This window comes from Bacillus rossius, chromosome 10 (genome assembly GCF_032445375.1).
Source record: "Bacillus rossius redtenbacheri isolate Brsri chromosome 10, Brsri_v3, whole genome shotgun sequence".
Taxonomy (NCBI): Eukaryota; Metazoa; Arthropoda; class Insecta; order Phasmatodea; family Bacillidae; genus Bacillus; species Bacillus rossius.
Window position 1 is genome coordinate 18,143,873 of NC_086337.1, and position 25,812 is coordinate 18,169,684.

The 25,812-nt window shown below is 39.2% G+C and overlaps 1 protein-coding gene across 2 annotated transcripts in view; it reads left to right on the forward strand.

Annotated features, from left to right (window-relative positions):
• The window catches only part of LOC134535810 (protein pellino), a 298,764-nt gene that overhangs the window by 181,270 nt on the left and 91,682 nt on the right, over positions 1-25,812 (forward strand). For both annotated transcript variants that reach the window (XM_063375094.1, XM_063375095.1), the window contains exon 3: positions 6,165-6,294. In XM_063375094.1, coding sequence (XP_063231164.1) covers positions 6,165-6,294 — 130 coding nt within the window. The remainder of the gene's footprint in view (positions 1-6,164; positions 6,295-25,812) is intronic.

A 25,812-nucleotide genomic window follows, 5' to 3' on the forward strand; every position in this document is an offset into this window, starting at 1 on the left:
CAATGATCTCATTCTGAATTATGTAGTTTAAGTCATCTACATCTTTATTATTAGCTGCCAAAATTGCTCACTCACTCAACCAATATTTTTTTTTGTGGTTAGTAATGATGTTTGGGAATACTTTGTTGATGGGTTCGTCTTTCGATGAGACAAAGTTACAGAAATTCGGAGGAAATGAAATCAATCCGCTCGATTCATCGATAGGTACTCGACCATTACCGATAGTTAGCAACTGCTCAGAGAAATCTTCAGCAGATGTATCGTTCAGCAATGCAACTCTCATGTTTATTGTCAGCTGAAGTTTCTTCACATAGCGCCATAGATTCGATGATTTGAGGCAAACGTTTATTTCGTCGGCAGCAGTTTATCTTTGAATTACTGGCAGTGTTTGACGGAAATCGCCAGACAGTAAAATCATTGCGCCTCCAAAACATCTCGAGTCATTGCGTATATCTTTCCATGTTCAGTTAAGTGCACATCAACCGGTCAACATAAAAATTTTACATTGTCAAATTTTCAACCATACTCAACCATAGACAACATTACGTTTAGCTGTCAGTTGTGTTTTGTTATTCCATGTCAGTTGCGTTTTGCTATACCATTTTTAACAAATGAACGGCTAGACTGATGTTTTGACTGATAAATTTTTATTTTTGCTTTCAGTTGCGTTTTGTTATACCACTTTTTTTACACGCTTTATATTAGCTTCACCTGTATGTTTGTTTGTTTGTATGTTTGTAACAGATTACTTTGGGTGCGATTTTGACCCACTTTAAACGGCCAGGTTTCATTCAAACTTTGTAGATTTATCGAGGACCGATGACAATACACTAATTTGATAAGATTATTCCATTATTAAATTTGCAAAATAAGATTTTCGTCAATTTATATAATTTCACAATATTAAGTAGGCTTTGTTTAAGATATCGCGCCGAAGACAAACTGAAAGAAAAGAGTTAGCACATTGTAAAGAAAACCATTTCGCCCATGTGCGAACTCTTTTCTTTCAGTTTGTCTTTGGTGCGATATAAACAAAGCCTACTAAATATTGTGACATTTAATTAAATGAAAAGTGACATTTAACTAAATGAAAAGTGAGAGTGGGTTATGATTATTGTGAACAATATACCTACTTTCTTGATTTTCTATTTTTTAGTTTGGTTTTCTATATAAAGCGTGTTTTTTAGTTTTTTTTAACTATTATTTCCCCCCCCCCGGGAACAGGATAAAAAGTATCCTATGTCCGTTTCCTGGTTCTAAGCTACCTTCCTACCAATTTTCAGCCAAATCGGTTCAGCCGTTCTTGAGTTATAAATAGTGTAACTAACACGTCTTTCTTTTATATATATAGATATAGGCTTGTTATTATATGTGTGTTGTAACATGTATAAAAATGTTAAATATATTCAACAATATTTGGTAATTATATATATATTTAAAAACTTTTATGTACGCTACTTGAAACTACGTGAAAGGTTTTCAGTCTATAAAGGCCTATTCTATGATTTTTTAAAATTATTAATTATTATGCAAACAATTAATAAAATTGAAAGTTTCTTACATTGTCAGTATATGCATAGCATTACAGTTATTACAAACAATTCTCTACCAGTGTTAAGCTAAGGTTTGCATGTTACGTTGGTTGAGTAACTAGACTGGAACATTAACATGATATTGAAAAGACTTCTAACTTCTACTAATACACGTATATTACAAGAGATTTGTAATAGATTAAATGAAGTAAGTAAAAATTCGTTTTTTATAAACGTTGTGTATGAAATTATAAAATTTGAGAAGTATAATAACAAAAAGAAGTGCGTTACGAAGACATATGTCGGTAGTGTTACCCACTGAAACATTATTCCCACTTCAACTCTCAGTAAAAATAAAAGTATGGGGTTGAATGCGTCAAGAGTGGTATATAAATAAAATTTGAAGCTTCTTCCTAATTTCATACGCAGGTGTCCCCCACCTATAGTTGCAAACAAAAATTTTTCCTCGATGTTGAAATTTACTCTGCGTATTCACAAAAACATTTGGCAGTAAATAGGTATTTAATTTTTAAAAATGAAAGTATTCATGTTTCGAAAAAAAGATTAAAGCGGTGTGGGGAAGAATGTTTACAGATAATCCAGTAAAATTTTCAGTTTGATTGTTTTGATAGTTTCGGAGCTGTTGCGAGTTTAGTTTGGAGGATTTTACGGCCGCGCGAGACAAGTTTGGCTCGTTTTCGTTTTCTTCCAGCGTAGGAAGCAGGGAACAAACGCCGATACCTGGCTTCACCTCGCATCCTCTGCTAGCCTTCCCTTGTCCTCTCCAGATGTATTACTGTATATTAGCTCCATGGGCGTTACTAAAGACGCCCGCTGCTGGTCAGTCGAAGGAAGGGGGAAGAATGGTGTGTGAAGGAATAGAATGTCCGGGGGAAGAGGCAGGCGGGTGAAGAAGACACCTCGCGCCAGCCAAGGTTACACTTCGTTGTTGACAAATCCCTCGCTCACGCAAAAGAAATTACGTTTCTGTGGAGAAAAGAAAATCGTGCTTCTTAATTCTTTTTAGTGATTACATTTTGAATTGAAGTAGAAAACTAATCAACTAAGTCTAAATGTGTTTTTTACTTCCACAGCGCTTGAAAATAACCATACCCACGAATATTTTGTAATAATGAATTTTTTTATATTTTCTAATACACTAACCTACTACGTTTCTATACACAATTTCTGTACTCTTTCTGTGGATTTCCTTGCTGTTGCCAAAATAAAACTAGTTTAAATATTTCTGACTTCAATCGCATGAGTTAACATTTTAACAATAAAAGCCATCAAATTTTTTTTATGTACAGGGATGTTAGGTTGTATTTCCTATTAGCTTCCTTACCACTACATTTAGTTTCCTGTTTTAATGCTGGCCCAGTTTCATTTATTTTCATAACCTGTCGATGCCATTGTTTGTGTTATTTTTTGCCGCCTGTGCCAGTTAATCTGCGGTACTTGCGGTTTTTTTTCCAGGTCTGTGGGTTTTATGCTTTTGGCAAAATGGACCCGCTGGTGCCTGGCCCATGCATAAACAAGGTGTAAATTGATTAATGAAGGCTTTTAGGACGCCTGACCGAATGGCGCGGGTGCTAAATAAAACCTGCTCTCGCGTCCATGTTTACGGGGACGGGGAGACGGAATTAGAAGCTACGACCTTGCAGCGGGCCCAAAGTAATGCTTCGGCTTGGCCGTTGCGTAGGTGTCGTCTTTGAAATGGAGCGCCGGTAGGTTCTGTGTGCTGTGTTGAACTCGCCGGACACGTGCGTGTATTCTGTGTTTATAACCAAGGTGATTCGCTTCCTCTCCTTTCTCCTTCTTATCCGTATTTCTTTCAAACTGAACTCTCCACTCTGTGATGACCTCACGTTCTTGTTCTTGTTCTTGTACACTTTCTAATAATACGTTGCCGGCTCTAAAGCCGGTATTCGAAGTCACAAAAATAATGGTTTAGGTGTTGAATATGCTACACGTGTATCCTAACTGTATTTCTAGTGCACGATAGGACTCGGCTAGTCCCTTATTTTAAGGGTACGGATTTCGATGTCCTATCTGTGACCTATCCGTTGCCCAAATTCCGCGCATGTGCAGAGCCCACTTAGTTGATTTCGTCTAGAATATCAATTTCGTGAACTTCGGGGAACGTACCAAACATATTGGGTTTGCCAAATGAAACCTTATTTATCTATACTATCCTGTAGTACATTTTGTTAATTTCTATGGCAATAACAAGAATAATCGCAATTTTAAAGTACTTGAGAAAATTATAAAGGCGGTTCCATTTTTGTTAGATGAGCTACTATCTTTAAGATTTTTGCAATTACATTTGTTTCGATGGTTGCCAAACGTCCGCTAGAATGCGTTGGAAAGAGTTACTAGCCTCGCGCAGGGTACCATTTATTAAAACGGCTGCCGATCTGATCTACTGGGATACGGTCTTGACACGTTCTAGACCATGCCCCGTGAGTTAGGTTACGTTTGTATCCCAACAAGGCAGTGCTTATTCGCTATCTCACCCGAACGTCATGGAATACCGCCCTAAGCCCTGAGAGTTGCATAAAGGCTGCTTATGCATTTGCGAGCCGCTGGTTCTTATTCCTGGGACGGGGTTTGTAGCGCCGAATGAACTGCTCACAAACTGCCTCCTGTCCTATTTTCTGACGAACACTAAGGCGTTCTCAGATTTCATTGGAACAGCGTCGTGTGCAGTTCGTTTGTTTTTCCTCTTCTCTTCTCTTCTCGTGAACCTCGGGGCTCTTGTCTTATCAGCGATGGCCAACTTCACTCTCTTCTAGGGACAGATATCTTTTTGAGACAGTGTGAATTAATGTTAACTTCGTTGCAACAATTATCATGTGTTTTTTCCTCATGCGAATACATGATTTGAGTACACCGACCGGTGGCTGACAAATGAATGCTAGTGGTTCGTGGTTGGTACTTTTATTTCGTATGGATCGTTGGAAGTTCGTTGAAAAAATCAGTTGAAAAAATCATTTCAACGAACGGTTCGGCTCATATGTATAGGCACCGTAATGTTCCATAAAAATGTGACTACCTAATTATTTATCTAAACTGTATTTTAATGTAGTAGGGTTGCGTATCCTCAAGAAAGCTTTAAGTGAAATTTTTCGAGTTTGTGTCAGAATATTTCTAAGCCGTAGTGAACATTATTTCATGTTTATATTGCATGTTATTCATATTATTGTACGTTCCAGGTAATCTTAACATTTTTGAAACAATGTAAAGTGTTTTATTTCAATTAAAAAAGCAGTTAAAATATGAATTCGTTTTATTAAAGTGCTATAATTTGGAACAGGTGCAATATATATATATATATATATATATATATATATATATATATATATATATATATATATTTGCATTTGTTGAGGAAATACTCAGTCGATTAGAAAATTTCCATATATTAGATAAATGCACTGTTTGGGACCAGTCTCGATTGCATGTTAAGTCCAAGTCCTGCGCGATCGAGTTCGCTGTGCGTTTTAAGTTGATATTTCATGAAATGTGCTGTGTTCGAGCCAACCACATTGCGCTAGTCAGAAACTGAGGAGCTTCTCGCGGGTGTGTCACGTTGCTTCGCGCAGTGTGCTCCGTGCGATGATGCCATCGTCGCACGAGCGTGAGGGTCAGTGGCCAAGGTTTCTCGGTGTGTGAGGCACGTAGTTCGTAGCCCACTGATGTTTCTTGTGAAATCCTAGCGTTGTTACGTCTGTCCGATAGATGGCACATCTATTTAATGCACATGTTACCAACATACCTATATAAAAACTTACACATTTATGGGACAAATAAATCTTCAGTGGGTGAAATTTCTTGATAGGAAAACAATTTTGACGCCATATACTTTAATAAATAATTTAACAATTTATTTCTAATATATTTTTGTAGTCACACTCTCGCCTATGTCGTTAAGTGTATTGCTGTCCGGTATTGTATCCACTGTACCTGGTCTCGTCGTCCTTACCTTTAACGTGCATAGTGGAACACCAGCATACTGGAAACAAATCTTAACAAAGGAAAAAAAAATACAATGTAATATCCATCTCACCTGGTTCACAGAAAATAATTTTTAGTTCGTTCGCGTGCGTGTGAGTTATTTTAGGCACTAAGCTGTATTGCGATTTTAAATATGCATTTTAATTGCTGCAACTGTTATTCGTGAATTTAGTTTTAATTATTTTAATTTTATTTTAATGTTTTCAGGGTGATGGCTGATGTTAATGATTTTCGATAAAGTTACTGATAGTAATAGCTGAAAGGTACTCGTGACTGGGTCCAGGCACCAGCCTAAGGGGCCCGATACACGCGCAGCTAGGCCTGTCAGGAGCTGCTGGCCGGTAGTTTGTGGGACGGTTTGACTGCGAGAGTTCCCATAGTGGCGCCTCTCAAGCGGAGTTGTGATGGGAGGAGCCAGGAAGTCCGAGCTGAAGGCTGAACTGCACGTGTGCTGGGACGGTGTGCAGTGCAGCGCAGGGTGACGGCGGACGGAGTGTAGCACTGCAGGGTGACGGCGGACTGAGTGTAGCAGCGCAGGGTGACGGTGGACGGAGTGTAACAGCGCAGGGTGACGGCGGACGGAGTGTGAGCGAGCGCGTGTGTTCCGTGTTGCAGGTACAATGGCTTCCTGCCGCCCGGAGACCGCGGCCGCAAGAGGAGCAAGTTCGTGCTGCACAAGCGGCCCGTCGCGAACGGCGTCAAGCCGTCCAAGCGATACGTGGTGGAGCAGCCGCACTCCTCTCAGGTAGGCACGTTGCACCTGTGTCTCACATCTCATGGTTACAGGGAAGGTCTTTCACACCGCAGTCTAGCGCCAGGAGTACTCCTTTATCTGGCACCAATCAGTCGCTGGGTTATGATTGGTTGTCAGGTCGCATTACTGCGCTGTCGGAGTTTTTAGTTCGCTCTGATTTTATCATTTCATTTCAGTACAGTGTTTAATATTTTCTGGTAGGAAACATTTCACGGGTGACTATGCGAAACGATATTTTAAAGAAGACCAACGCTCATCTTTTCTTGTACAAAGCAGCTCTTTGTAATGCGTATTAATCACCTTTTTACTGTATATTAACATTTCTTTGGTATTCTCGTGGAAACTTCGACTTCCGATAATCCGGAAAATCGCAATTGCGGCATGGCCGTGGTCCCGCTAGTGCCGGATTCGTTGAATTAACTACGTTTTATTACATAAATTGTAAAAAATATATATATATACTTAAAATATAGTTTGAACACTTGTTCACGCTGACAAGGGAAATCTGGAAAATAATGGAATACTTGGGTAGTTGAAAAGCTGTCTTAAAAACCTGTAAAACATAGGTATTGACCAATATCTTAAATACAAAACTGTATCAGTGATTTTTTAATATTTTGTAGTCTTAAAACCGCTTTATATTTTTAATTATAAATTCGTGAACCCTTAATATTCCGTATCTGATTTTACTTTTCATTAATTAAACGCAAGGATACAAACAACCGTGTTTTAACTTGAAACACAGTCAAATAGCTATAATCTATAAATAAGCGAAATACCACTCACTGACTCACTCATCACGAGATCTCTAAAACTATACACCCGATTGACTTGAAATTTAGCATAGTTACTCATTTTGTGATGTAGACGCTCACTAAGAACGGATTCTGCGGAAATCCGATCCCAAGGGGAGTTTCGGGGGCGTAATATATCAAAATTTCCAGTTTTAGTTGGAAATCACCATGGCAACGGCTGTTGCTTTGTTGATGCTTCATTCGTCTCTATGGCAACGACTATTTCATTGTTAGTGCAGTCCTCATCACCGTTGAAATATTGCGGGTACTTTAAATATCAAAAATTGCCCTTTTTTTTTCAATTATATATATTTTACAGACTTGAAACTTCACAGTAATGTTCCTTATATTAACGCAGGATGACATTTTCCGAAAATTAGATCCCATGGGTGGTTAAAACCAGGCAACAGTGGGTACTTTGTCTGCATGAGAACAGGATTTTGCATTGTTCATGCCTTCTGCGTCTCCATGGCAACGGGCATCGCGTGGCAGTGGCGTACCCACAAGGAGGGGCATGTATAATGAGCGGCGCAAGAGTGATCTGCCTGTAGACTGCCGTAACGAAGTACGGGTACATCAGTTAGTTGTACGTTGCGTGCACGAGTCGGGAAACCATCGGTGCTATTGATTTTCTCTCCGGTACATTATACAGCATTGTAATAAATTTTCACTGATTTTTTTTATATTTACCATTACTGTAAATGGGAGATGTGGCTTAAATTTTTTCCATTAGTATAGCCGTGCGAAGCCGGGTCGTTCAGCTAGTAATATATCATTTCGAAGTTTGACCCACAGAAGATTTCCAAACCCATACATAAAATCTAGTAGTGGAAAATATCGGTCCAGTTCATTAATGGGCAATATACGACCAGTGGGGTAGAAATGGGGAAGGTTTTTTGAATAACAGAAAAATCGTAACTCCCATAATATGGAAACTATCACATCCGTTTGAACGTACTATAACTCGTAGGAGTAATTTCAACATATTTACTCTGAATAAGTTTTGTATATGACCATTTATAACTGCAAGGGGTTAAATAAAACAAGGGTTGGGGGACAAAAAAAAATCATAACTCCCTTCGTAGGCACGACATTGAATTCGTGTAAATTTTGTATTATTCTTATAATTTTTATCCAAAACTTTTGACTGAAGCTATTTTTGATAAGACGAACCATTGTTTTTGATATGACCAACCATTACTGCAAGGGGTAAGAATAAAAGAGGGTTGGAGGACAAAAAAAATCAAATCTCCCTTTGTAGGCACAACATTGAATTCATTACTGTAAGGAGTGGAAAATGACAGGGGTTGAAAGACCAAAAAAAAAATCATAACTCCCTAAATATGCACACTATTAAATACATTCAAATTGTTTGTAAATCGTATAAATGTTATCTAAAAATTTCTGCTGCAATAATTTTCTATATAACCAACCATAACTGAAAGGGGTAGAAAAAACAAGAGTTTCCCCCCCCCCCCCCTTCCATGTAGCTCCCTATGTATGAACACAATCGAATACGTTATATTGTTTGTGAACTTATAATTTTTATCTAAAACTTTTGTCTGAAACAATTTTTGATAGTACAAAACATTTTGTTAAGGGGTCGAAAAAACCTGAGGTTGTATTGAGAAAATAAACAAATCTGTCCTACCCGGTACACTATCGAATCTATTCTTGTTGTTTTTTAACTGTCTCGACAAAACTGTAATAAAATCTAATTAGGCTATCACTTACGACCCAGTTCTCCCCACATTATAAATCGTAACAATATTTATATTTTCCAATATTTAAAATTTTTAATACATACGTTATATTTTATTGATGAATCCTAAACTTTATCTAAAACTTTGTCTGAAACAATTTTTGATGAAACCAATTATTACCATAAAACATGGGTTGAAATTAAAAAAAAAATTCTAAACTTTCTTATTATCAAGTTCGTTTGAATTTATTTTAAACCATCTTAATATCAAAGCAAATTTTTATACTACCACGTTATTAGTGGGTAATTATCGGACGTCGTGACTTTTAAAAACGGAAAGAAAAAAGTCGAAAAACACGTTTTTAACACACTACACACGTCCCTAAATTTACCCTGAGGGATGGTTTCTTAATTCCTACTAGTTTGTGAATGAATAATGGTTTATAGCTCACATTACTATGCCAGCATCGGACGTCGTGGCTTCGGGTAACGAAAAGTAAATAAAAACTGAGAATGTGTTTTTCAAGTACTATTGACGTCCCTAAATGTACCCTGAAATATGGTTTCTTAATTCCTACAGGTTCATGAAAAAAAAAGGTTTAAAGCATACATTACAATAGTTGAAAACATCTAATACGACTCATAGCCCAAAGTGCTTCCTAATACTAAGTATGCATCATCTAAGTTGTAGCTGAACAACATTTCAATTGCAAATAATAAAGTATTTAAGATGGAACTCTTAGATTCTAAAGATGTTCTACAACCACCGTAATATTTGTCGCTATAGTATAATTATTTCATTTATATAATGGGTGGTAGTAACACGTCACAAACATATGTGGGAAATAAAGGCGTTACTCTCAATTATTTCACTGAAATTATTGTACTACTGCGACAAAATTCGCGTTGGTTCCAGAACTTCGTTCAGTTAGAAAGTAATTCAGACGTTCATTGTTCCTTCTTAAATAATTTCTCTATTATTTACATAAACATGTTGTCAAAGTCGTATGCCACCAGCCTAGGATGAAGATAGCTGCCAAAGTTTGTCTGTCGAATTCAAACTCACTGTGTACGTGTAGGAATAAAATATATACCTACACCCTTCTTTACTTTATCTACAGATGCAATCGTGCGTAGAAGTTTCGTACGCGAGTAAAACGTTTTGAAAATAATGCTGTAAACATATCTCGGCTACTCGTATAGAAGAACAAATTTATCGATACGAATAAGAAGGGTCAATAGTCGACTCTTTGTCGCATCATCCCTTGTCGTTTTTAATGATCCCGAGGTTATCGACACGTTCAACTTTAATTCATTCGTACACTCGTGTACATTTCTCATGGAACCCGAGTAGACCCGAGTTTTCCTTGTACACTCCATGCTCGCCTCTCACCGCATGCACGGGCTACTGCGGTTGAACCCCGCGAGCGGAAGTGGTTGACCGCCGTACAACGTGCAGGGACCAAGCTAGAAGGACGTAACTCAAGCCTGTATATTTTTATTCGGTATTTTATTGCAATGCAGTACATTTTATTGATAATACATCGTACAGGTTTAACTCTCTAATAAAATTCATTTTTTTATTTAGACGTTTGACTGTTAGTGAACATTTTTTAGCTGTTGAGTTTATAAAACATAAAAGATGTAATATATAAATATTATTTATAATATATATAAAACATAACAAAATTAACTTTATTACTGTAGAAACATTTATGTCATACGTGAAGTTAAAAATGTTTTTATATCAAACACATAAATATACAAATGTCACCAAGCTTAAGTTGTTGGTTTTCGTCAGTTACTAAAATATTCTATGAATTTGAAAAGAAAATGAAGCGCCTGCTGCCCGTAGACAACAAGTAACGCGCCTGTGAGAAAGTCCATAACCGAGTGAAATGTCACACGCACCGACAGCTGCAGAAGTCCATAACCGAGTGAAATGTCACACGCACCGGCAGCTGCAGAAGTCCATAACCGAGTGAAATGCCACACGCACCGGCAGCTGCAGAAGTCCATAACCGAGTGAAATGCCACACGCACCGGCAGCTGCAGAAGTCCATAACCGAGTGAAATGCCACACGCACCGGCAGCTGCAGAAGTCCATAACCGAGTGAAATGCCACACGCACCGGCAGCTGCAGAAGTCCATAACCGAGTGAAATGTCACACGCACCGGCAGCTGCAGGTACATGCAGTATACCTGGAGTGAAACTGGTCTCCCCGCGTCTCCACTTTGCAGCGATGGTTCATCGAGACCTTCCTAGGCGGCAGAGAGACCCCTCTGCCGTCGTCTATAGCGAGGACGGTGACACGGAGCATATTCGCTTCAACTGTTGGTTACGAAACTGCACGCCTCCATCTTGGTTTCAACAGTTTACTGGACGTAATTTTCGGTCGTTTAGTATTCAAAATTTGGCTTTTTTAAATCATATTATATAACTTATTGGAATTTCTTTCAGTGGCTACCAATAGTTTGTGTGTAGTGTTGAATTTATTTTTGGGAATGACTGCAATTTAAATAAAACTATCAATACACTCTATGTTATGGGTTATGTAAAACATTTAATGCTAGGTCTATGTCTTACCGTAAACTTTGTTTACCCGTAGACATACCAACATTTACTCTACAAGGACAGACCACAGAAGTCACCTCCTATGAAGCTTGTATACGGCGAGGAATTCGTCGTTATTTACATACAAAGCATTTTCGAAACTGCCTTGAGGTAGAAACATAATTGCGAGCACTTCAGAGTTCGTACACCTCCTTAATATCCTTTAAAAATTCTTAATTTGCTTTTTATTGCCCGAGAGCCCCTTAAAAGTCCTTGAATTTTACCGTAAAACTCCTTACCAAACGTTTTATTCCAGACGTATAGAGACAGTGCTTTTGCGTGGATTTTTTTCTGACCCGGGCAACAAGTAATGTTTCGCGCGTGCTATTGGCTAGTGTTTCCGAATGCTGAATGTGTAACGCCTGTTTTATATATAATATATAATATTATTGTGTACTGCAAGGTAAACAATATTTTTTACAAGGTAGAAATTCTTTAAGGGCTCCTTAAAACCCATTTTAATGCTAGCTAATTAGTCTGTATACAACTCGGGAACCTGCCTCGGTTTATCTGGCGCGTCTCACACTTGCATTGCAGTTTGCATTTAAATGGGCATTTACTCTCTCTTTCCTTTGCACGGTTTCTGCCATTAGCGCTGTCGTCGTTTCGGTGTGTTCTGTGGCCAGATCTACGCCATGGAGCAAAAAACAAAATGTTTAATACTCAACTATTCTATGTAATGAAATTTTTTTAAAAGTGTGTCTGGGACTCTGTGTTTTGTAAATAAAAATTTGGAATGAGAATTATAGGAAAGTATTTTTCTGTTGAATTTTATCAAGAGCATAATCTGATAGTCGTTATTTATTTCTAATAAGTGTTAATTAAAATATGAGTTGTTTTAAACTAATTTTATTCATTTTTATATAATTTAAACGTAAAGATATTTGCTGTGTTAAACATATCACATAATTTTATGGAATTCCTTGTTATTAATAGGGACAGACTGCTACGAATAGTTTGTCCTGTGAAATAATTGGTGTTTGGCATTGAAATTTTTTCGTCATAATGTCTAATATTATCAAGCCATGTAGTATCAATCTCGCAACAAAGTGCTTCACTTGCTCTATACTGCTCTGTCACAAGAGGAGGTCGGCTACTCATCACCGATTTCGCCCGGATTCACAGTCGTCTAGAAATCATTGACGCAAATGGAAGCTCCAGATGGTAAAGCGTTCAAGATATGAAATATTTGTCGCATATTTTCGTATATAAAATTATTTACTTTTATTATTATGATGAATTGCGTGTGCTAGGGGATGTTCATCGAAAAGAAAAAGAAAGAAAAGTAAGCATTTATTGTGTAACTGCTGGTAAGGTCAAATAAAACCATAATATTGATTTTTTTTTAAATATTGCCATCGATAGAGAACCATTTAAGACAAAACACCGAGTAAGGTTCTGGATAATGTTTAATCAAAGTTCTACATCCACATCAAAACTTGTCGCTGTGTTTAAAATTATTTCATTGAAATAATTGGGTGTAACATTTTTATTTTCCATTACTATTTTATTACGTGTTATTACCTCCCATCATTTCTAAGAGAGTTTATTTTTCAAATCAACATAATGCAGACGCTCAGCTCAATGATCCGTTTTAAATACTTTCTTCATTATCTCCATTTCTCCATTATCTGCAGCAAACCAGTTGTACAACTCCAACTCCAGCCTTGAGAAGTACTTTTAAACCCTGAATCGCAGCATGTTTGCAACCAATTTTTTTCTTGTTGAACCTCTAGTCTGCAATCTGTATAGGAACATTGTAACTCGTGGCTAATTCAGAGGCGAGCAGAGCAAGGATCAGATTGATACAAGCTCAGATAGGGACCTCGCCCTTGCACGCCAGGAGCCTAGGAGTTGGTCCGGGAATGTTAGCGATCGCTTTTGTAAAGAAAACGCAAATTCATTCTAAATGCGTAAGGAATCGCTTCTGAACTAGGTAATACTGCATTTTAAACGCGTCCGTGTACATACATACTTTCTAAAAGCTAACGTTTTGTCTTTGAGACGAAAACAGTTTACCAGCTAATGCCAAACTTAAGACCTAACTTTATTGGTTTATTAAAAACTGTTATTATTTCTCCATAATGTTGAATTTTGAACTGTGAGGGGTTGGCTTTGGGGGGGGGGGGGGAAGGGGCAGGCCCCCTGGAATTAAAAGGTCCCTTATATAACGCATGTAAAAAGTTAAATATTGTTTAAAATAAGGAGCACCCGATCCAGAAATGACGTGTTTCGGTTAATCTTACGCGAAAAACCATTTCACCCCTTCCCCCCTTCTTCCCTTTTCCTCTTCCTCTATTTCCCTCTGACTCTCTTTCCCTCTGACTCTCTTCCCCTCTGACTCTCTTCCCCTCTGACTCTCTTCCCCTCTTACTCTCTTTCTCTCTTTCTCTCTTGCTCTCTTTCTCTCTTTCTCTCTTCCTCTCTTCCACTCTTCCTCCCTGCGAATCATACAGATTTGCGCCTCTATTTGCCAGTCCTCTCTGAACAAATCACATACATACATTGTAACCTTGCGCGCCAACGACCAGGAACCGGATGTCCGCTATTCATCATTATTGTGAGTTGCTTTGCAGCCAATGCCATTCAGGTTAAACATGCTGGAAAACTTTTCAGCCATATATAGTTAGCTTAGTGATTTTCTCAACAATATTACGGATGTGAACGTATTAAAAATTTTTTTTTTTGGCGTTTAATTTTTTATTTTAGATTTTATTCTTCATTTCCCGACAGTTGGTACGAACTAGGCATTTCATTGAATGGCCCCAGGAGACGTATAAGTAAAATGTACGCACCTGTGATGATTAATTATAGCTGTACGTGTGGTACTAAAGTGTGCACGTGTTTGAATTGCAGTCAGCTTTAAATGCACACACGAACGCTGGGGTAGAGGGTGCAAACCACCCCCAGTGCAGACGGCAGGGATCGAACCCACGACCTCCCGTATGGCCAAACAGCCCGTTTGTAGCGCATTTGTAGCGCATTTTAAAGAACTGAGAGTTAGTGTTTAGATCGATTATGTAGATCGTCAAAGTCCCATTCGTTTAGCGGATTGGCGCGTGTTCTCTGAGGTAACGTTTGAACGCATTCAGACCAGGGGGTTTATTCTAAGTTTCTCGGAAAAGAGTTCCCGATCGTGATGCCACGATTATCGGAAGCTTTCTAAAATTTGGTATTCTAAGTTACTTTCATCAACTTGGAACCTTTCGATTCTCGGAAGCCAACGATCGGCATGTTTCGAGTATAAAATTGCTGTCGAAAAACCTTTGCCGATCGGGAATTAGCAGCCAGTTGAAATCATGGCGGATGCACGATTTATGTGTACACAAATAGTTAAACATTGTCGAAAATAGTACATTTTTGGGCATGATCTATTTTTATGATATTTTACGTAGGTGTCAATTGTGTTTAATATTTTGTAAAATGAAATGTTTTCCCAGTAGCATTGAATATGTATGATTTTGGGGAGTTAAGTAGTTGACCTAACAGTCACGAGAGGGCAGCAGGGCTTGCGGGAGTGCGAGGCAGTAGCGCGCGCTGCGGCGAGTAGGACTATTATGTATAAAATATTGATCCATAATACATGTACAAATATCTTCAGTAATTACTTTTACCACTCAGGAAACGGTAGTGGACGCGAAACTTAATTCCGATAAAGTGTTGTTGTAGTCCTACCGGCCGCTGCGCGCTACTGCCTCGCACTTACGCAAGCCCTGCCATCTCGTGACTGTTAGGCTACTTGAATAACGCCCCAAAAACACGAAAGTATTTCTTCATATGGAAGCGACTTATATCCAATCAAAGAAATTGAAAAATTACATAATGTAAGTAGTGATCCAGATACATAATAACTAAGTGGGAATGTAAAGACGTTCTTTCTATAATAACAATATTATAACGAAGATTTTATGCAAGTAAATTGAAGAACAACCCAACTTTCAAAATACCTATTCATAAATTATTCGCCTGTTTCAGATATCAAAAATTTCAACAATAACTCAGCGTGTGTATTTTGTTGCAGTCGTGGAATTCGATGAAAATTTTCTCCGCAAGAATTCGGGGTGCTCCTTCATAAAATAAAGCAACATTTTAATTTGCCTCTCACTCACAGGAGATCGCCGAGCAGCCATTATTTCAATAATACAATGACCGACCACGTGCAAACAACTCTAAACATTTCACTTCAATTATCCCGTAAAAATAATTTAAGAAATAAACATTTTTCGCTTGCTCGAGCACTTTTAAAATTACTTAAGATTTTTATAAATACTTTTATCAACCTTGAAACATGTGGAAAGTATATTGTCTTATAAACTCTGTGTTTTTATTTATAAATTTGTTAGAAATGTGAAGTGTTTTTTTGTTGTTATGTTGCATTTTTCAAATCTCATCTTCGCTGCCAGAAAAATTGTAGAGGGGGAAATCGTAACCCGAACTTTGCCGAGATAGTTAGGCCTCGTAACGATACCGCGCTTAGAATAGCAATTTCAGTACCTTTCGATTACGATCGTTCGGAACCGTGTGTTGCCGATCGGCCAAAGAGCTGATGACGGACCTACGTGCAGCAACATAAACCCGTTTATGGTCACTTTCGTAAATATTAGGGGACTTAATATTGGTGTGCCAAATGAAATTTTATGAAAGTGAAACCACCCTGGAATATATTTGGTTGAATTAAAATAGGTGTAGTAAAAAGTAATCTCAAGTTTTAAAATACCTAAGGAAATTGGCATTACAATGATTATAATACATATTTACCTTAATAAATTTCTAAGAGGTTTAGTAGCACCGTGGTAGAGCGCGTGCTTGGTAACCTCAAGGGGCGTGGTTCAAATCTCAGTCACAGGATTTTTTTTTTTACTTTTTAAATCTAATATAATATTGAATCAACTCAATAGGTTGTTTGTTCGTAGGAAGTATCTACAGACTGATTTTAACTGTTTTAAGGAAAGAAAAAAAAACAACAAAACAAATATACAAACACATTCTTAGTGTTATAATATGTGCTTTAAAAATTGTTAGGTTAATATTCTAGTAATGTAATAAAAGGATAGTTCTTATGTGTGCGGAAACTTTAAAGTAATAACTGATTAGTGAATTTTTAACAAGATGGGTATTAGTTTAGTAAAATCCCTCGTCGATAATCAGGACCAAAGCCGGGATATTATCGGAGCTGTTTCTAATACATAGTTTAAAATTGACGGTTGTTTCGTGCTGATAATTCCTATCTGCGTTTGATGGTGGCAAGCAACGTTTACGATTCAGGCAGCGAATTCTAGCGACGGGCGCAGAAAGTATGTGCGGGATTCGCGTACAGAAATATTGGTATTTGAAAAGCGATTATTTTATTTATCAGTTAATTTATAAAACGCTTGGCATTGTTAAAATTAATTCTACGTTAAATTTCATGTCCGAGTTTCGTATTATAAGTTTATTTGCAACGCGAACAACATGGGAACACATGAGTTAGCTTGTTACTGAGGTTAGACGTTACATCGCTGGCGAGTATTAAAAGATTCGCTCAAAAATGTTTTTACTTAACAAATATTGAACTATTAATAAATTTATATCAGTCACTAATATCACTGTGTGTGTATATCCCACCCCGTAATTCCCCTTGAAGCTGTGTATAATTTAATACTGTTTGAACACATTCTTTGGGCACTCCAATATTGTCGGCTATTATTTTTGGCCGACACTAAACATCGCGTGGAAAAGAAAGCTGATTTGTATTCTGTGCTTGCCCCCACACCAGGTGGGTCGTTCATTCCTACAAGAAACAAAACAGCAGATGAAATGAAACAACGAGAGAGCTATATTACGCGAGCCGGAATGAGAAGTTATGTCCTAAACAGATATTATATTTTTATCTTTTTTTCCCTCCACATTTTATTTTAGTCTGGTTAGCGTGGAAAAGTAAATAAAGGAGGGCACAACATACGGGGGGGGGGGGGAGGGGGGGGCGGCATTGCTTTCGAAGCGGAGACGGTAAACCACGTAGGAAAAATCAATACTAACTAAGTCAGGCATGATCCAACATGCGACCACCCGCGCAACAGAGCATGCTCTTATTGGCCGAGTGCTTCGACCACAGTTCTGAATCAATGCTGCAGGCGGGAGAGGAGGTATAATAACTGCGTGGTTGGTGGTAGTTAAGTGACGGGGAAGGTAGCTAATTTAGTTTCAGAGACACGTGCTAACTTTTATTGTTTGCGAAGTGAATGGGCCAACCTCGTACGTTGCTTTGATTAATGCCGGCAGTCTTTATTTTTGTGTAAGTCTTGGCGACCTTATTTTCAAAAAAAAATTTTTTACAGGCGTTCTTTGGGCTGGTCGGTTTGCGTGGTCGCGTCGGATGCCATGTCATTATCGTCACTATTTGTGTTGGGCGTGACGTACATTATGTCCAAGTTTTTTTTGTCTGTTTGGGGAGGGACTCGTGGGCCTGGTGCTATCTTTGAGGATGCGATAACAATGTTTAACCGGACAAATGCGGGCTGCTCAGCGGGGCGGGTCGCCGCCATGTGACGTAAGCGGAGAGGAAAGCAGCCGCGGGTTGTTATCGCGTGGCGAGCGACCTCCATTGCCGCTGTGACGCTGCGGGCTGCCTGCTGACCGACCTTACCGACTGCAGGTCTCTTTCATTCACGCGTTTGTATGCGGCAGCTGTCTGATCAACCAATGCTGCTTTTATAGTCTTCCATTAAATACTGAGTAGTATGATTTGGTATGTTCGGGGACTGTGTATTTCTTATGGGACTTCGTCTTGATGGCTTGTTGGCTTGTTGGCTTGTTGGCTTGCCAATTGTAAGGATTCGGGCGGGCGTGTTCGCCTCTTGTTGACTATGATCAGGAGGTAGGTGGCCATTTTGGATAACTCTTCCGCCATCTTGGATCCACTATTTTAAAAATCTTTAATTATTTAGCTAGAAGTTCCGATAAAATTCCAAAAATTAAAAAAAAAAATGTATGTGATTATGTATGTGATTATGTATGTGATTATGTATGTGATTAGTTACTTTATTGATTTCGATTCTCGGTTCGATTCTTGGTGAGTAAACATGTTATTTATTAGGTAATAAAAAATTTAAAAAAAATTTAAATTATAATTTTAATAAAATTTTAATAAAAATCTTGTTGATATCACACCAGCCATCTTGAATCAAGATGTCACCATTGCACCTATCGTTTTGCACACAATCTTAAAAATCCGTAATAATTATTCGATTTTAACAGGGAAAATTTTAATTTTATAAATATTAATTAATGAAATTTTAATTTAAAAACGTGCTTATGCCACGGAGTCTTCGGTTCGAACACAGCGAAGTCAATCGATTAAAACTGGCGACAGATCCTTCCTTCATTGAATCCACAGGCAGATTGACCTACCACTACTAATGCTAAGGCAAATATTACATCAGCTAGCATGACTTCATGGTAGCCATCTTGGGTTCGCCATCCTGTTGTCTGTTGGGAGGCCGCCATATCATTTTCGTATGCTAGATCGCGCTGTCGCCATATTAGTTAATGTTTGTCCATTAGAGCGTCCTCCATATTGTCAGCCTTCTTGTCAGCCTTCTTAGCTGCCATCTTGAAATTCTGTAAATTTTAAGCTAGAAATTCGGAAAGAAATTCCAAAAAATCATTCCAAAAAAGTGTTTTGTGAAAATAGTGATTGATTCGAGCGATATTTCTCATTGAGTCGATCTTTGCTTAATGCAATAGAAGATAATTTAATTGAAATTACCAAAAAAGCTGACAAGTTCAGAAAAAAACAACAAAATTAAAATAAAAAATTAGTACCAGGAATTTTGCAAATATAAAAAAAGCGGATTACAAGTATTTCTCATTTTCTACAGTCTTCTTAAAGTCGAAGCTAGTCCTTTGCATGCCGTGACGTGTTTTCAGGGCGGTTATACATACCAGTCGATTAACCAGGCACGTCAGATAGGTTGGACAGACACATCTAGCAGGTAGGCAAGGTATGCCCAGCCGGTGGCCAGTCATGTCTATTCAGTGGCCAGGCACGTCTTGATGTAAGCTATGCATGCCAGTCGGTTGGCCATGCACGCACGTCCAGTCGGTTAGTCAGGCTAACACGCCAAGACGGTGGCCAGACACGTCTATACAGTAGCCAGGAACTAATGTCCAGTAGCCAGACACTTCCAGTAGGTGATCAGAAACATTCAGTCAATAGCCAAGAGGTATTTTCGTCGATATTCGGCGAACATTTTAAATAGTTTCTATATGAAATCATGCGCATAGGCCAAGTGTCTCCGAACCACGAGGCAAGGTCATGTACAATGTTAGTGTATAGGTAGGGCCACCTGAAAGTGGTGAATAAAAATGAGGTATTTCGTCATTATAAACAGGTAAAAGCGGCATAAAAATTCGTTAAAAAATCTGAAAAGCGGTATAAAAATTCGTTAAAAAAACTGAAAAGCTGTTTTAAAAATCAGCAAAAAAAAATTACCGGCAAATAATATTATTTTTTTAAAATTATTATTCCATTGAATTTCCTATACAAATATGCATATATACCATTTATTAACTTTAGAATAGCATATTAAAACTAATAACTTAGCATATAATATATAATGCATTTATATGCAAGCCACTTAATGCATATGCCTTGCAATAAATTTTAAAAATATATATGTACATATATAGGTATATTTATATTGATAATTTATTTAAAATGTACAACAATGTTGTATGCTTGAAATGGTTGGCCTGAAGTATCAGACTGCAGTTACAGGAATCAAGTCTTTTCGCAGCCACTCACAATACTTGTGCAATACTTGCACATCATAATTTTACTTCCTTCATCAAAAATAAAAAAGCCATCACTTTTAAATTCTTTTACACATTTTTGGCATGTTGAACTAACCAACAATTAATTACTTCCAAGAATTTTTTTTTTTTTAGTTTCAGGACCTAATGTGTTGCATTCATTGTGAATACTGAACATTTCCAGAACGGCGCCATTTTGGAATAGTGGCGATATTGCCTTTTAAAAACATTGTGCTGTAGGTATTGGATGGATAACTTACAGTTCAAATAGAAACTACAAGCACAACCTGAAATCTTCCGAAGTTAAACGTTATCTTAGGTTAGGTTGGCGTTATTTAAAATACTTAATGACCGTAAAATAAAAATATTTTAATCCTTTAATTATGGTGCTTTTTTACTTGCGATCGGAAAACTTCGGAACTGTTCGGGTGAGCGGCTTTCTACATCTGGATAGACACATCTATGCATAGAAAGAGTCTGTGACTGGTCTAATTTGCAGTATCAACAAAGAAGATGGCGCGTGACTTCGTTAATAAAATATATTATCACGATCGTTTCGACGGATGGTTCTATTTAATTTTTTTCCGACAGCTTTATATATACAAGTTATCTGAGGTTAGAAAAAATATATCATTATTATAAATTGGTAACGTTGCTACGGGGACAAAAATACCGTTTGGATTCCAATCCACATCCCTTACCGCATGAATTTATGAGAATACAAGTTTAATACTCGACTCACGTCAGATTTTTAAGGATTGTTGAAATTTCTTGCCGTGTTTACAGTTATAAAAGGTAATGCATATTATTTTCGTAGTAAGGTGGTACAAGTTGGCACTGTCTCTGTTGTGTTAAACAAAGGAGTTAATAAATATTTTTTGCGTTTTTCGCGTGTTTTATCGTGAATTGTCAAAAAAAAGGCGAATTTCGTGGGAAAATCAGATTTAATGAATATTTCGCGTTTTTCGTCGTTTTTTCGCGATCGCGAAAATTGCATGGCCCTATGTATAGGCCAAGCGTCTCAAAAACAAGAGGCATTATTCGTAAATACGTGGGCAAAATTTTAATCAGGTCATGTTCAATGCCAGACGTATAGACCAGTCGTCTCCGAACCACGAGACCAATCATGTGCCGAGTAAAGACTTATCGATGCACATTAAAAAAAATGAAGCACATTCCAAAAGAAAGCTCTTTCGTCAAAAAGGAAGTACATTTAGAAGCGCAGTCGACAAAAATGGAAGCACATTTAACGAAAATAACGTAGCGTTGGACGAAAATTCAACACAGTAGGATGTCTCATTAAGTAAAAAAAAAAAAAAAAAAAAAAAACGCGCAGAGATTGATTTCTCAGAAATAACCAGCAACAGTCGGAGAACATCAGCTGAAGTCTCACCAGGAACAACCAAGAGCACCCGTAGAAAACCAACAGAAGTATCGCCATGAATGACCAGAAGTATACTTGGAGAAACCAACAAAATATGGGCAGCAATAATCAGGAGCACACAGAGAAAAATAATGCAAGTTTAACTAAATGAAGATCAGTGAATCAGAATAAAACAAATTCAGTAGAACTAAAAAAAAAAATTCAAAAAATCTTGATTGTGCTAGAACTCTATCCTTGCTGATCAAAGGAGAAGTTCAGAAGTACTGAATCTCGTTTAGTCAGCAGCTCTCTTGTTCGCTTCACATACAACACCGGCATGCTTTGGTCCCTGATGCAGACATTTTCGCAGATGGTAAGTGCTGTTGCTCACCAGCCTCTTGCGCACGCGCGCACCGTTGTCGCCGCCATCTGCCTCCGTCACACTCACACTACTCGCCACAGGCCGGCATCCGTCTTAAATACCTGCAACTTCCCGACCTGGAAAAGTCTCATAGCTCTTCGAAGTGCTGCATCATCAGAATCCTCGACCTAACACTCGAAGCTGCGAGAACAAAGGCGTCATAGTTAATCCACTTCTCTCGCAGACGCCGTTCCTAATCGTAATGGAATTACCGCAGATGGACGCTTGGGGTCTCTCCTGGCCTCCCCCCCCCCCCCTTCCGCGCGGCCGGCTGGACTGCCTCGTTGCTCGCAGCTGATATCCTCGTAACAATACACTATACCTAATGTGTAGAGACATGCAAAATTCGCGGATTCATTTCGCGATAGGCTAGCATCAAAACAACTATACCTTCGTACCGCTTCTGCGTTTGGCCCACTTTTTATCCGGGGAACTGTGAGCCAATGGGAAACACTAAACCAATAAAGTGCCGAATTACGGACAGCCTAGTTGAGACGTCTCACGCGTCAGTAGCCAATGAACAGGTGTCATTTCCACGAGTATTTAAAGGACTGTGAAGTCTATCCCAGAGGTCAATGAATCCGCGAATTTTGCTGGTCTCTACTAATGTGTTAAATTAGGCAATTTTTTTAAAAGTGTAATTTTAAATAATGCTTACCAACGCCTCAAGCCGCGATACTTATATATTTGCCGATTGAAAGGTAACGCAGTGCTCTAATTTGAGCAGAGCTTGCGTATGTACTGCATCTTGGCGTGCCGCGCGACCCGTGTTGCGTGCGTGCCTGGCGGGTTGCGTGACGGCCAGGCGGGACCACGGGACCGCGCGGGTAGGCCGCCATTCAATCAAATGGGCGGCTTCAGGAGTCCCGCGGGCATGCTTCCCGCCGCGCGGTGCGTGCGGGGGGATCCCGCGGGAGATGTCTCCGACATTTTTCTTTTGCCGTCTGGTGAAATAAAAATGAGGGCCTGGAAAAGGGTTGGGATGGCGGTGCCTGAACTCACCTGGTGCCGGGAAGCGAAGGGGCAGCGCACCGCAAGAAATACTACCCATTATACGGCTATCGGCGGGAGGAGAAGTCACTGGGGCGGTTGTCTCGCCTTGCATACAAACAGCGAACACTGTACTACACACATCCTAATTATTTACGTCAGAAATTTCATTCACTGAAAAATAAAATCCATTGTTCACCTTTAATTCAGCAATCCTTCTCTTTAAAGTCATATCTCGGTCTTCTGGAAAATTAAAATAACTTGTGTGCCCTTCTTGTTGAGAAGTTGTGATATAACTTTAGCTGTCATGGTTTCGTAAATCGAGTAAGTAATAGTCACTATGGTTCGGATAAACGTTTCTGAAACTCCCCAAATAATGCAGGCCATTACGAGGTAATATTTTGAAATTTTGACTTAACTTTGAAAATTGTACGATGACTCAAGTTTGTCAAACGTCAGTACCTGACTTGTAACTTTTAGTATTTGGCTATGGTCATAACAAATGTTTATTTTTATAGAGTTAAGTTAAAGTTTTTTTTTCAATTAATTTTCAACTCTTAAGGTATGTAGCCACGCCCAAAAAACATTCCGTACGGAATGGAAACTAGCCGATCCCCAATATAATTGAGTTAACATGTTTAAAATCCTCTAGCTTGTGTTGATGCTGTACCAAGAATAATGAAGTACTTATTGTAATTGTTGGGAGCTACGTCGTTCTCTCTCTCCCCGCAAAGTGTAGGTAAAATTGTTTGTTGACGAGATTCTTAATTACGATTTCTCTGCCAAGAATTAATTTCTGCTGGAACGTGTAAGGTTATTTAATGATCAGTAGGCTGTCACAGTCACTGTTTCGAATGTGTGTACACCCAACTAATATCTACACAGTTTTGAAAACTTTTTAATTATGCGATATTTTTTCAATTTTGAAAGAAATTTTCATGTATTAAGAATTTTTGAAAGTTCGTAAATGGGCTACCCTTTAGATTTTTGGCATAATTCTAATAAGTAGGTATTACAGCTAAAGAAACAGTTTTGTAATAGATGTTTACCATTTAAACACTTTGTTTGCTCGCAGCTGCAACCTTGGAGCACGATTAAGTGACATAACGACACAACCAGCTTATTCTTAGAGATTTCACAAATTTTTGTGAACATCCCGAGGTGTAGAAGGCTGCAAAATCTTTTAATAGGAAAGAAGAAAGCCTTGACAAGTGCATTCTTAATTGGATCAGCTCAGTGATGCAAATGCACATGAACAGTTAATACTGTTACGATTTACCTGCGGGGGTTCGTAAAGGATAGCCCAATAAATTAATAGATTTTATTCCACACACACAGTTTTATTTATTACTACTACTTGCCACTTACAAATAATCTTCTAAATTGGCAGATAATTAATTACACGTAAAAAAATGTCAATTCCCCAGTCACTCGTTTCACACACCTCGCTGGGCCGCACCTCTGGCGCAACTCTCGCCGCAGCACCCCTCGTGGGTCTCCGCCGCGGGACTCCGTCGCCGCACTCCGCCGCCGCCGTCACACCCTTCGCCGAGATCCCACTCGGCGACTCGCTCGCCACTTCACTCGGGACTCCGCCGCGCCCGCGACTCTATCGCCCGGAAACTCCCGACTCCACTGAACTCACTCACTCCCTGCCCTGGAACCTTCGTCCAAGGACTTCGCCACTCTGCCGCACCTGCGGCACTATCGCCCGGAAACTCCGCCGCGGGAGAACTCCCCACTCAGACTCTCTCTCTAACTCACTGACTGACTCGAAGGTCGGCCCAACCTCCTTAAATAGCCCTTGGGTTCCCATCCAGAACAATCGGGCATGTCTCCGAGATATCTCGCGACCTTCGCCGTCGAAATGCCCAGAAACGCGTCGTGAGTCCTCGAAGGACGCGGTGGCTGCTCTAAGAACGCCGATAAAGGCGTCCGAGTCATTTTATTCCGCAGTGCGGCCTCTTTTAAGTAACCCGATCTGAGGCAGGTGCGCGCTGCGACGGTCAGGATGTAGCGAGATAGTACGACACGAGATACCAGGGAGAGGATGCAGGTGGAAGGGGGCGCAGACAGGCCGAACGAGCGCGGCGACGCCAGCACTGCAGCCAAGCGCGATCGTAACATTGCCCCCTCCTTAAACCTGTTCGTCCCGAACAGGTAATACATCTCCTCCTGGAGGTCCCCATGCTACTCGAAGTTTAGGCCTCCTGCCTTTTCTCCATCGCGGGCTGTACAGTCTCACCAGGTAACCCTCTCTCGCAGTAGATGTTGCTTCTCTCGTCACCCAGTGACACTTCTGCGTTGCTGATGACCAATGTCGTTCAGTCAGCTGCCCGAGACGGGCCGACCGTTGCCTTGGACGGACCCGATTCTCTTGAGAGCATTGCTCGTTGCCTCCCAATGGTTCGCTTGTTTCTTCCCTTTTTCTCTCTGTTTGTTCTCTCGTAGCTACTTGTTCACAAAGCATTTCTTCCCAGCTCTTCTTCGTCTCTTCTTGGTTCCTCATTCCCTCTTTGTTCTTATGAATATCGTCTGGACTGCTTTCAGTTACTCCTTGCACCATCTTCTTCACTCTTTGTGTTCTCATTTTCTCTTCTCGGTCTTTATTCCCCTGTTCTTGGTCCTTCTTCACCTCTTCTTGGTCTTCCCGTGTTTCTTCTTGGTCTTCCTTCGTTTCTTCTTTGCACTTCTCTATCTCTTCTTGACTCATGTACATCTCTTCTCGGCTTTTCTTCAGCTCTTTTGTGAATTTTTCCCTCTCTCTTTGGTTTATCTTCATTTCTTCTTGTTCAATATTCTTTACTTTGTAACTCATCTTCACTACTTCTA